The 12,533-nt window shown below is 65.4% G+C and overlaps 1 protein-coding gene across 3 annotated transcripts; it reads right to left on the reverse strand.

The window, feature by feature from the left end:
• Nucleotides 1–1,115: 1,115 nt before the first annotated feature.
• On the reverse strand, nt 1,116–11,203 carry LOC102011120 (filamin-interacting protein FAM101A). 3 transcript variants are annotated; one of them, XM_005403011.2, is made up of 4 exons: nt 10,060–11,203; nt 9,625–9,807; nt 3,159–3,268; nt 1,116–2,456 (listed from the first exon to the last, which is right to left on the reverse strand). In XM_005403011.2, exons 2-4 carry the CDS (start codon nt 9,802–9,804, stop codon nt 2,144–2,146), a joined length of 603 nt encoding a protein of 200 aa, XP_005403068.1. In that variant the 5' UTR covers nt 9,805–9,807; nt 10,060–11,203; the 3' UTR covers nt 1,116–2,143. The 3 variants fall into 3 exon arrangements, with proteins under 3 accessions (XP_005403068.1, XP_005403067.1, XP_013359093.1); XM_005403010.2 differs by lacking the exon at nt 10,060–11,203 and having other exon boundaries at nt 9,625–9,991; XM_013503639.1 differs by lacking the exons at nt 9,625–9,807; nt 10,060–11,203 and adding an exon at nt 6,456–6,707.
• Nucleotides 11,204–12,533: the final 1,330 nt, after the last annotated feature.

Genomic DNA, 12,533 nt, shown 5'->3' on the forward strand with positions numbered 1-12,533 from the left:
ACTCAGCCTCAAGGGGAGCTGGGCATGCAGGCTGCCAGAGCCACCCACGAAGGGCTGTGGGCAACAGGCCCAGGTGGCTTCTCAGCCGAGAGGGCACCACAGGCGGGGCTGCAAAGCCCTGCTCCTTCGTGCTCTTCCTGCAAGCTGTCCCCGAGCCACACAGCCCAGGGACCCAGGTGCCGCGGGGCCACCTCACCTGCCCCAGGACAGGGTTCGTGCCGTGCTTCCAGGCTCGGACGGCGTGGCCTGGGTCTCCGCCCTGCCCAGCAGAGTAACCAAGCCACTGGGCCTTGGAGGCTCACTGGGTAGGGGCCTGGGCCCCTGGAGGTGCAAGTCCAACCCCTGCCCCGGCTATAGCCCCAAGCTTCCAGCACCCAGTGTCCAAGCCCCGGTGGCATCTTGGCTGGGGATTTGTATTCTGAGGGTGCATGTGGGAGGTGTCTGCATCCCAGGCGACCCCGGGATGCCCCAAACTCACCCTACAAGCCTCTGCTCTAGGGCAGAGGGGTTGAGGGCCTCAGAGCCACGCAGGGTGTGTCCCGTGTGAACTCAGCCGTGTATTCCTGTCTGCCCTGGGTCCCAAGCCACCCCACGGGGCCCTGAGCCTGGCTGCAGTTCTGAGGCCGGCAGCCAGGTGGCAGTGTGGAGCTGGCCGCAGATCTGGTCCTTCTGCCCTGATAGGGGCTCAGACAGGAGCTACAAGGAGGTGGACCACAGGTCTCAGCGCAGGTCACCTCCACCACCCTATCCCTGTGCCTCAGAGCTGGCCTCAGATCTGGTCCTTCTGCCCTGATAGGGGCTCAGACAGGAGCTACAAGGAGGTGGACCACAGGTCTCAGCGCAGGTCACCTCCACCACCCTATCCCTGTGCCTCAGAGCTGGCCTCAGATCTGGTCCTTCTGCCCTGATAGGGGCTCAGACAGGAGCTACAAGGAGGTGGACCACAGGTCTCAGCGCAGGTCACCTCCACCACCCTATCCCTGTGCCTCAGAGCTGGCAGCCCCGGGCCCCTCCGCCTGGCCCATCCTTGGCCGGGTCACACCTGCCCACCCCTCCATGTCTGCTCGACTGGCGCGTGGGGGTTGGGAGAAGGACGTCACATGGAGCAGCTCCCCTCTGGGTTGCACATTTTATTAAGACAGTCACTGGCTTCTGAAGGTACCTGTTGGTCACAAGGCACCGCTGGATGTACTCTCTGTGCAGACAGAGAAATCTGGAGGTCACCACCCAAGGGACCCTGCCGCCCCACCGAGGGGGCCCAAGCCCAGGCCCAGCTTGCCCCTCCTGGTGCTGCCAGGGGAGAGGGGCAGCCCTGGGGCTACTGGTGCCTTCGGGCTGGGGAGGAGGGAGGCAGGCAGGCCGCCGTGGGCACAGCAGGGATTCAGTGCCCCATCGGGCAGCCCCAGGCTGTGGGCAGCCTGACCCATGCCACCCACTGGAGTTGAGTCTGTGCGGCCCCTGCTCCTCCCTGGAGCTTGCCCGGCCTGTCACGGGGTGGGCGCCGACTCCGTCACGGCGGGAGCTGGCGGCTGGAGGACGGTGGGCCCCGCAATTTCTCTTGAGGTCATGGCTGAGCGGGGCGGGGGTGCTGCATAGACTGGGCCTCAGCGAGGGGTCGGCAGCATTTCTAGCAGCTTCCGTGTCTCCCGTCGGCCCCTGGCAGAGCGCCCTCGAGGCTGAAGTGGCTCAGTCCTAAAGGCGGCCAGAAGAGCCAGCCAGGCGCGTCTGAGTGAGGCTCGACCCTCTGCCCCGCGACCTCCCTTCAGCTGCATGGCCCCAAACCTTCTGCCCTGGGGGCCACAGGACACCCAGAGGCCAGTGCCCCAGCCCCTCCCACTGCCGCGGCCTTTGCCAGGCCCAGGCTCAAGGTCCTCCCGGCCACGCTGAGCTGCCGGCCCTCCACACCCTGGGGCGGGCCGAGGGTCCCCCTCCCCTCCCACACAGACGCAGAGCCAGACCCCCGCGGGAGTGGGGCGCTGCTGTGCTGGGGGCGCTCGGGGCTGTCCCCGGCTGCAGGGGCACCTCGGGTCGCCTGCGGGCACTGCCACGGCCCGTGCGCCCCCTCCGCCTCAGTGCCGCGGGGCGTTCGCTGGGTCCCCCACCCCGGACACGGTAGCTGCGCCCAGGACAGCGGCCGGCAGGGTCAGAGCGCGGCGGGCGCCCCGCACAGGCGCAGCTGCACGCTGGCGGTGAAGGAGCGCCGCGGCCGGCCCAGGCTGCAGTGCAGGGTGGTGCGGAAGGAGCCGCGCGCGCGCTTGGGGAAGATGATGGTCGTGCTGCGGAAGAGCAGCGCGCGCGGCCGCGGCTCCAGGGTCAGCTGGCTGCGGAAGCTGCGCCACGTGCAGTTGGGTGCTGCCACGATGGTCTCGCTGTAGCCCGTGACCGTGGGCACCGGCGCATAGAACACCTTGTCCCGGAAGTGCCTCTCGGACGCGTACTTGACCTCGGAGTTGCAGCTGGGACGGAGGAGCGGCTTCCGTGAGCCCGGGACAGGACCCTGGCGCCCACCCACGCCGCACTCCGAGGCCCCTGGGCTCCCCCGACCTTGAAATGTCAAGGTCGGGAAGGGCACAGAAAGCCTGCGGCGTCGACCCAGCTCGGGGCAGACTAAAGAGGCAGAAACCAGTGCGGCGGCGCAGGCCTGCGATCGTCCCTGCGGTGGGAAGCTGCCGAGGGAGGGCCGCCAAGCGCAAGCCCAGCCCGGACAGCTTGGCGATTCAGCAGGACACTATTTCAAAAAAATTTTAAAAAGGGGACCTCCTTTGGGCCCAGACTGGCTTTAAAGCAGGCCAGACGGGACAGTATTGGGGCAGGGGGTGAGATGTGGACCGGAAGAGGATTGGATAGCGGTGTCTTTGGGGCGAAAGGGCAGAATGTCACCAATCTTTTCTCTAATGGGTCCCCCAAAAGAACCGATCTATGTAGAGCCAGTGCGGGAAGCCCGGGCCAGGCCCCGCAGCACGGGGTGACTGGGGTGCTTGGGCTCCTCCTGCTCTTCCTGCAGCTGTGAGACATCAGCGGCCCCGAAAGAGTGGCCCGCGGCGACTGGTGGTGTCCCTGAGCCCCCAGGAAATCAATCAGCGCCTGTCACGGGGCCACATCCCAGGGCTGCCCGGTCCACGCCTGGCACACTGCCCCCGCCCCCACAGCCCACTCACCGGATCTCGTGCGTGGGTTCCGGGTCCACCTCGATGGTCTCCCCGAACACCACCGGCAGCATCCGGGGCCTCATCTCGGCTACCGCGGCGTTGTGCCAGGGGAGAGGGGCCTGCGGGGAGAGGTGCAGATAGCCAGTGAGGTGGGCCTGGGGTCCAGGAACCTCGGCTTCCCCAAGCCCATCTGGCCCCCGCTCCCATCCCTAGCCTGCGCCCTGGTCCCCACACGTCTCTGGGAGGAGACCTGGGAATGGTCTTGGCGACAGCGCTGGCCACACCAAGCCCTGGGAGCCAGCGTCCTGGACAGCATGTCCAGCCCACAGGGTGCTGCCCACAGCAACACCAAGGAGTGCAGGGTCAGAGGTGGCGACAGGGTCAGTCTTGCCCACGTTGTTGATGGCCTACGTCAAGCCATGCCTGAAGCCGTCAATTTTGCCTCAGACCGATTCTGAAAACACAGACGCCCTTGTGCCCATGGCCCAGCCTGAAGCCAATGTGGGGACACTTCTGCTGTCCCCTCTGCTATCCTTCCCTCCTGAAGGACTCTGTACCCCCGACTCCACTTTGGGGCTTCCTTACCCCTCCCCCACCCCAGGGAAATCCCTGTCCGTCTGTCACTGAGGCCTGCAGGGCCCTCACAGTCATCCCCCTTGTCTGAGGTCCCACTTCAAGCACTTGCAGTTACCCATGGTCAACTTTGGCCTGAAAACAATGTAAATTTTAAGTAGTTTTATTTCAGTGTGGTGTTCTGCTTTATTACTAGTTATCCTCTGAGGACGGAGGGGGGAGTGATGAAATGGGGCGCAGGTGTGTGTGGGGACCTGGTAGCCAAGACCGGACAGCCCCACAGATGACCATGAGAACCACAGCGGGCAGGGCAAGGACACCACGGAGACAGCCGGGAGTAGAGACGGGGTCCGGGGCTGAACAGCACCCCGAAGTCACGTCCACCAGAACCTGCGAATGGGTCTCGCGGTGTGGCCATCCTGGACTGGGGGAGGGGCCCGTTCCAATGACCGTGTCCTTACGGCAGAGGACAGGGGACCCCCGGACAGGAAGGGCAGAGAGGGCCAGGGCCTAGGACCGCTCTTGGTCTCGGCTTAAACTCCTCCTCCTCAGCGGCCGAAGCCCTGACAGGCTGTGGCTCCTGGCTCCTCGCTGGAGAAAGGGACAGGGGCAGAGCAGGGAACAGCCGCACAAGGACAGGACCCCGTTCTCAGACAAAGAGGGGTCAACCGTGGCCGTTCCGAGGCCCAGAGGCAACCCCGCGACCTGCAGTGCCTCGCGTGGCTCACTGTCGGGTCCACCCCTCAGTATTTACGGAAACGATTCTCTGTCCAAAGGGCACCTGAGCTGCAGCACCCCAGGGCTCTCCTACAAAAGGGGGCAACATGAAGGCGGCCCCACCCCAGCTGGATCTTGCGCCCCTTGGGCTGCAGCCAGCAGTCAGGTGCGATTCACAGCCTGGGCCAGGCCCGGCCCCACCACACCGTCCCAAGGCTGCCTCGGGCTCATTCCTGGTGGGGGCCTGCTGGGAGGCCTGGGACACCGGCTGGGGCTTCCTGGGGCTCGGGCTCCCACGTAGTCTGGTGTGGGCGCTGCAGGAACAAACAAGCTGGGATCTCCCGGACTCCCTCTTCCTGCCTGCCTGGGTGCCCAGATCCCTCCTGAGCCCCGGAGAGCTTATTTGAGGCTGGGCAGCTGGAAACACCCTGGGCCCGTGGGCGGTGGACCCCCGGGCGGGCAGGGTGCAGAGGCCATGGCCGACCCCACCGGTGACTCATGCGCCTCCCTGGAGCAGGTGAAGGCCTGGCTGGAAGGAAGCCCGAAGGTACACACGGTGCCTGAGGCCACAGCCCGAGGCCCGAAGATAAGGCACGGTAGCGCGAGCCCGGTGCCAGGCGCTGCCGGCCCCGCCTGACTGCAGTTCTGGCCCTGGCAGGGACTCGCGCCAAAGTTGCAGCAGTGTCATGCAGTCCCCCCATCGGTCCTAGACAGAACAAGACGGCCAGGGAGCCCTCTAGCAGGGGACAGCTCCTCTACAAAGCCCGGCGAAGGGACCATCGCAGGCACACAGAACACCCTCCAGACCAGGCGAGGAAGGGCCACCAAGGCAGGGCCTGGGGAGCCAGAGTCGAGCGAGCTGTGTTCTTCAGAGAGGGAGAGGCCAGGTGTCCTCACCTGGCAGAGGACAAGGCCAGGTGAAGCTGGGACGGGGGCTGACCCGACACCTCTACAAGCCAAGGGACCCAAGACAGCCGTGCACCCTTGCGTCCCGACCCCGGGCCTCTGGAACTGTGAGCATGGCCGTCTGCCGACCTATGACCCCGGATGCAGCCCTTGGCCGCAGCCCTGGCAAGCAGGGACAGGCGCCTGCGGGACCTGCTGGACACGAGGACCAGCTCCCCCTCTCCCTGTGCTCCTTCCTGAAGGCCCAGCTCACACGGACGGGGCAGCTCTGAGACAGCGGCCGCTTTCTGTCCCCAGAGAGCCGGCCCTGCCCTTGTAGAGGCCCGACACAGCGACCACCCGGGACAGCCACCACCTAGGGTCAGGGTCCCCAGGGCAGAGCGGCTTCTGGCCCAGCCGGTGGCCCCTTCCTCCCGAGGGTGGCTCCCGCTCGCTCCCTCACTTCAGAGCAGCCGGAGGGCGTGGCCTCTGTCTCCTCACCGTCCAGCCACGGAGGAAGCTGCGAGCCGCGCACACAGCTGGGGCAGAGACCATGGGAGGCGCAGGGGCCCTGCGCACAGCGAGCTGCTCTCCCCACCGCCTCCCTCCCCGCAACGGCTGCTCCGCCCTGGCCGCCCAGTGTGGGCACCACGCACGAGCGCTAACACCTGCACGTGAACCTGCCGGGGCGTGGCCGAGCCCGTCTTCTTCATCTGTTCGTCCGTCTGTCTGTGTCCCCACCTATCTATCCATCCACCCATCTGCCCATCCACTATTTGTCCGTTTGTCCATCCATCCATTCATCCACTGTCTGTCCATCCACCTGTCCAACCATCCATCCATCCATCCATCTACTCTGTCCATCCATCCATCCATCCACTCTGCCCATCCATATCCATCCATCTATCCATCCGCCCATCTATCCATCCATCAGCTTGTCTGTCCACACAGCCACCTGTCCATTCGTCTGTTCATTTGCCCGCCTACCACCTGTCAATTTGTCCATCCATCTGTGCACCCGTCTGTGCACCTGTCCATCCCTCTGTTCTTTTCCCTCCATCCGCCTGTCTGTCCATCTCTTCATCCACCTGTCTGCCTGTCCGTCTGTCCTTCCCCAGCCCCGGCACTCACTCCCGAGCTCCTGTGGTCTCCTCTCTTGTTCTCGGCTTCCCCCTCGCAGACCAGAAACAGAAATGAGAAGACCCCGGCGTCCTGGGGTGACGGCCCAGCCCTGAGCAGCCACAGCATGGTCAGGAACGGCCACGGCGCTGCTCACCGCCACCGTCCTCCACCGTCCTCCAGATGCCACCCAGCAGGGCTCCCAACCAGCGGGGCGGAAGTGACAGCAGGGCCGGGAGCCAGGAGCAACGCACTGCTGCACGGAGATGGTGACAGCGCCCGCCCCCTCCGTTGTTACACACCCCCCCTCGCCCTCCCTGGGGCTGTTCTAAGCAACACAGAGAACGCCACGCCAGGTGCCAGTGCCCCTTGGCCTCCATGGGTCAGGGAAGTGGGACGGGCACCGCTCACGTCAGCAGGGAGAGGCACAGCCCCTGCGTGCGCACCTAATGCCCACAGCTCTGCGGGCAGGACGGAGGGGCGGGGAAGGACGCTGGCCATCACTCTGCTGTGACAGAACTGCCGCGAGTTCTCTCCTGCCTCATCTGCAGATGCCCTTGCCCGGCTCACTGCCCACACAGACAGGGCCCTCAAGACACAAAAGGCCACTTTCCGCCCGCCTCGCCCGCCTGGCTCCAGCCGCACGCTCTGCTTGCTTCCTGCCCCAGGCCCTCTGCACTGCCCTTTCAGCCCGAGCCACACTTCAGCCCTGCAAGCCTGTCCGCCCGGTTACGCACAGGTTTCTGCTGAGCATCACTTCCTGGGCCACCTGTCCAAAGCAGCTGCCCCTCCCCACCTCCCCCCCAGCTTCCCGTCAGAGGGGTGCTTGTGGCCCTGCCCGACGGCGCTTCGTGGATACAAGTTGGTGGATACAAGTTGGTGGATATACATTTACTGCTGTGTGCCCTGGCCCCAGGCTGTGTGTGGCACGTGGTAGGTCTCTGTGTGGCGTGGCATTATCGGGGACACTCCTGCCTTTGCGCCCACAGTGAACCGGAAAACCCACGGCCGGGTGGGGGAGGGGGCCCATCTGTCCCTGCCCTGGTCCCTGTCCCCTGCCTCTTCTATATGGAGACCCCTTGTCCTTGGGAAACTGTCCTGAGGCTTCTTAGAGTGGGGGCTCCGAGGAGGAGAGGCACGTGCTAATCCAGCAGTCAGGGCCAGGATCGTGCCGGGGGCGACAGATGCTGAGGACCTGGGTGGCTGGGGGTGGGGGACAGGACTGCACCCGCACCCCTGGTTGAGATGGCGCCACTAATTCAGATGAGGCGGTGTCAGTAACCAGGCGTCCACCCTGGATGGAATGACACAGCAAAGGGGCGACGCCAAGGAAACCTGGCCCGGATACTTCCGGAGCACTTGAAACCGTCAGGCCCAAGGTCCCCGAGATTGGGCGCTGTGAACCCCAGACCGGCAACACTTAGCTGTCACAGCGGGGAGGGCAGTACCCTGGGGTTGGTCAGGGGGTGGTGAGCCCAGCTACGCCTGGGGGTTGCCGTGGCAACCACTTGCTCTCTTTATTGATGGTAGCATCTCAAGCTCCATAGGTACCTACCCATTTTGTTATTTTTATTAAATTTTTTGAAAAAAAGTAATCAGCTATACAGTGCAAGGCTGGAGAATGTCAGGTTTGAGGGCAAATTCTGGAGCCAGTGTCCCCGGGTGCTGTGCCGGCACGGCCACCTACCCACTGCTGTCGCAGCTTTGAGCAAGTTGCTAACCTTCTCTGTGCCTCAGTTTTCCTCCTCCGGAAAGTGGGGATAAAGGAGCACAGACTGTCAAGGGCATACGGTGAACACTAAATGAGAAGACGAGAGGAAAGCTCAGGCCTGCTCCCGGCGTGGAGGACGGCTCGGGGTGCCGGGTGGTACGTCACCTGCGCAGAAGGGGCCCAGCTTCCCTTCCAGGGCGGCCCAGTTCCACAGCCAGCATGTATGAAAGAGGAAGAGAAAAACCAAGCACCACAGCTCGGCCAAGACGAGCAGGCCTGACACGCCGTTGCGGCGGCCGCCACTGCTGGCCTGGCAGTCGGCGAGGCACCCCGCACACGCGGCGGAGGAGCCCTGGGGCAGGCGGACGAGGAGGACACCCAGACAGCCCCTCGTCCCCCTGCTCGGAGCCCTGGCGGCGGCCAGCGACACCAGCCACACATGCAGCTCCGCTTCCCCTGAGGGGCTGGGCCAAGTCTGGGTCACCGCTGCAGGAAACTGGCCCCCTCGGACCACGAGAGCAGACCACTGCACACAGCCCCGGTCACCCCGGGACCCCTGCCAGCCCCCAGCGGCCCGGCGGCGCCCCAACCCTCCCGAAGGAGAGGCCAAGTTCAAGTTCACTGCAGGAATTTGGTGGAAGATAGCGGTTTCCCAACTCCACTGCGCACTCAAAGCACCTGGGGAGATTCGTTAACTCTCGACGCCCGGTTATGCCCGGCATCCACACAGTGAAGACACACGGGCACGGGGGAAGCATGGGTCCTCCTCCGGGGCTCCCCACATGCCTCCCATGGGCAGCAAAGTCGAGGACTCACTGTACTAGGGTGCTAGGGAGGTCCACGTGGGAAAACACCCCTGGGATCGGCAATGACCGCCACCTCTTTCAGCCTGACATTTCCCCAAGTCATTTCCCGTGCCCCCGCCACGCCGTCCCGTCCAGCTGCCCAGCTGGGTCCCCGCCTGGGCCCACGCAGGACTCAGCGGCACCCGCAGGAGGCCCCTCTCCTGGCTCCCCACGGGGGCTGCAGCCGCCCCAGCACCGCCGCAGGCTCCACGTCGACAGCCCTCCGGCCGGGAAGGAAGGGTTACCGTCTGCCTTAGTTTAGGAAAGTTTCACAGTGGCAGCAGGGACAGCAAATGGGACCACTGGGCAGCAGGGGAACCTGGGGACAGAGGTCCACAGCACGCTCGATCTCTGCCTCCAGCCGCCTGGGGCAGGCGGCCCCTGTGGGGATCGCAGGCGCTACTCCCCACCCCCACCCAGCCCCCTGAACCCCTGAGCCCTAACAGTGGCTCCTTAGAGAAGCCCACCGCGGGAGAGGGCTCTTCGGGTGCCCAGGTCCGCTGGGGCGGTCCCCACCTGGGGAGGGGCTGTAGATGGCCACCTCCACCTGGGGGCGCAGGGAGCGCAGCCCTCGCGGCTGCCACTGCCCCCACCCCCGTTTCTGCAGGAGGGGGTGCATCCTTACCGCTCTGTCCTCTGCCGGTCCGGGGGGCTCCGGCGCGGCACCGGCGCCCCCCACCTGTGCACTGTCGAGGATGCCAGGCGCCTGGGCGTCGAAGGGCGGGCTGGGGCTGGGGCTGGGGGGCAGCCCGGAGTCGGGGCTGTCCAGCTGGCCCTCGCGGCTGTGCTCCTTCAGGCTGCCCATGCCCTGCAGATGCAGGTGGCCCACCATGTCTGGGGGCGCGGGGCGCGGGCGCCCAGCTCCGGGGGGGCTCCTGCACCTCACTCGGCCGCAGCGGAGAGCGGGTCGGGCCTGCGCCCGCACCCTGCGCCCCAGCCTGGCCCGGTCTCACCCCGCTGCCCGCACCCCCGCCAGCACCTCCTTTTCTAGGCGCCGCCCCCTCCCCTGTCCCCGCCCCGGCGCCGCCCACGTGCGTCCCCGCCCCGGAATGGGACCGACCCTGCGCGCCTCATCTGCGGGTCTGCAAGCTCCGGCGGGCTCTGAAGCCGCGCGGAGACCCTCAGCGCCGTCCTGGCTGAGGGTCTGTAACTCACCGTCGCGGACGAGGTGTTTAAATGCGCCCGCCCCTTTGTTTACAGTCGCGGCGCGAACCTCGCGGATCCCGCCCCTAGCTTGTGCCTGGATTATGCGGATGCCAGGCCACCACGCGAGCTTCCGGTGGAGAGTTTAGGGGGCGGCTGGTGTGGGGCTCTCCCTTCGGTTCCCCGAGCTGCCTTGCCCGTGGCCGAGGGCCTTGCTGTCTTGTTCCTCGCTTCCTTCTGCCCACGACACCCTGCCGCGCGTCCCTTCCGCCTGGCAGGGGGTCCCCGCGGTACGGGGCCGCCCACCGGAGCCCCTCCCCCGCCCAGCTTTCCGCCTGAGGGCAGGAAATTGGGGGACCTGCAGGTGTCGGGGGCCAGCAGGGCGCGGACAGCTAATGCAGAGGAGGTGACCGGGACGGTCACACTGTTTCCACCACCCGTCTGTGGCAGAGCTGGGGGCCGCAGACAGGGTCTGGGAAGAGGACCGCTGGACGCCCCCATCCCTAGGGCTATGCTTGGACTCGGGTTCCAGTCCAGGGCCACTAAGTCCCTTGTGCACTGGCCAGGCCTGAGGCAGGCTTCCGGCTGCCTGCCCTGCCCTCCAGGGGCACCCGCTGGAGGAGACCCGTTGGGTACCAGGCCACGGGGCTGGGAGAGGAGGACCTTGAGCCAGGCCAGCTGGACATCACCAGGGGACAGCGACTTCCACAGGACCAGGCAAGAACAGAGATCAGATGCCACGCGGAGCCGGGCCGAGCTGCATCCCTCTGGGACCTTCTGGAGGAGGAGGCCGGCTCAGCTGGCTTCCTTTCTGGGCCCCTGGGCCACTGGACCGGAAGTGGGCGGCTGAGTTACCACCCGCTCCCAGGACAAAAGTGAGGGCCCTGCTTTCCAGATGTGGGTCGATTGAGCGTCAACCTCTCACGCCCACCTGGCCGCCCAAAGTGGTGAGGCCACCTTGCACCAGGGGACAGTGGGCAGGGACAGCCCTCGAGGGCTACTGGGCCAGGGACCCCCGGGGTCAGGGTCAGGGTCTTCCTGGCGTTGTGTGAAATGTTGGTAATTTGTTCCTTTTGACCTGCGTACCTTCATTTTGACTTTGAAATGCTGCAAGAAAAGTTGTCCTGACTCCCTGTCATGAATTCCATGCTCCGGGCAAGCAGCTCTCCCGCCCCATCCAGGCTGGCCCGTGCCCTCCACGCCACTCGCAGAAGAGCCTTCGTGGTGGTGCCCGCTTGGGTCCAGAAGCTCCTCCGGGAACTGGCACCTGTGTGTCCAAGCAGCAGGAAAAGCATGACTTTGTAAATGTCAGCTGCCAGCCTGTGGCCCCCAGTGACCTCTGACCTATTGGGACCGGTTGCTGTGGACCAAGGGCTGCCCATGGATTGAGAAAAGCTGGTTCTGTAGAAGCTTCTCGTTCTCATGGTGCCCGCAGCCCGCAAATGTCAAAGGGGCGGAAAATGCAGAACTTTCCATAAACTTCCTTGGGCACACACTGGCAGGGGACAGGAGGAAGGGAGGCCGGGAGCTCTGGGACCTTCCAGATCTGAGCGCCCAGCCCGGCCACCACAAGCTGGAGCCACAGGAGGCAGGTGCCGGGGTGCCCGTGGGGCACAGGGCCGCGTGATCCGAGCCCTGCTGTGCCTGGTGGCAGAAGGCAGAGTTCAGAGGCGGAGAGACGGGGGCAGAGAGGAGGGACTGCCCCGACCCGTGTCCCGCACCGGGCAGAAGACACTGATGGCCCGCCGGCCCCGCGAAGGGGCACGTTCACCGAGTGTGTGAGCTCACCTGCTTTCACCAGCTCCTGGTAAGGACAAAGGACAGTGTCCAGGGTGACCCAAGCCCAGCACCCCGGCATGGGGATTTCCCAGGCTGCTTTGGGGGTGAGGGCTGTGTGCTCAGCTCTTCAAAAGAGAAAGGTCAGAGGGTGACGGAGGGGCGCGCAGAGAAAGGGCTTTTCATGGACAGCCTTTAGCCGCTGTTCCGGGCAGCACTGAAGTGGCCCTCCTGGAAGCGGTCGGGCCTCTGTGGACAACTCCGGCGGTCCCTGCGTGGGACCCCTGCCTTGAACCTGGCGAAGTATCCTGATGCACAAAGTAGAAGCCCCGTGTTTCCACTTTAAAAAGCAGATGGTGCCCCAGAGATCGGAGAGGTTAAGTGACCGGGCTGAGGTCACACAGCCCTGGAAGCCAGGCTGCCAGGAGAGATGTGGGCCGTCCAGGAGCAGGCACGGGGGCAGAAAGACGAGTTCCAGGGCCCGACCGCAAGGCCTTTCTGTGACCCGCAGAGCTGCATCTGGAGAGGGCGCCAGGGACCCCAGGCCCAGGCTGAGTTCAGAGCTCAGGTGATTCGGTGACAGCTCACAGGTCCCTTTCTGATCCGGCCACTGTG

Source organism: Chinchilla lanigera, unplaced genomic scaffold (assembly GCF_000276665.1).
Source record: "Chinchilla lanigera isolate Chin_1 unplaced genomic scaffold, ChiLan1.0 scaffold00081, whole genome shotgun sequence".
Taxonomy (NCBI): domain Eukaryota; kingdom Metazoa; phylum Chordata; class Mammalia; order Rodentia; family Chinchillidae; genus Chinchilla; species Chinchilla lanigera.

Excerpts from the sequence above, each read along its gene's own strand:
- LOC102011120 (XM_005403010.2), bottom strand. The coding sequence starts at position 9,831 with ATGGTGGGCCACCTGCATCTGCAGGGCATGGGCAGCCTGAAGGAGCAC. Across the intron at positions 3,269-9,624 it reads GACCGGCAGAGGACAGAGCG|GCCCCTCTCCCCTGGCACAA; the intron begins GTAAGGATGCAC and ends CTCTCCCCGCAG. Across the intron at positions 2,457-3,158 it reads GAACCCACGCACGAGATCCG|CTGCAACTCCGAGGTCAAGT; the intron begins GTGAGTGGGCTG and ends CCTCCGTCCCAG.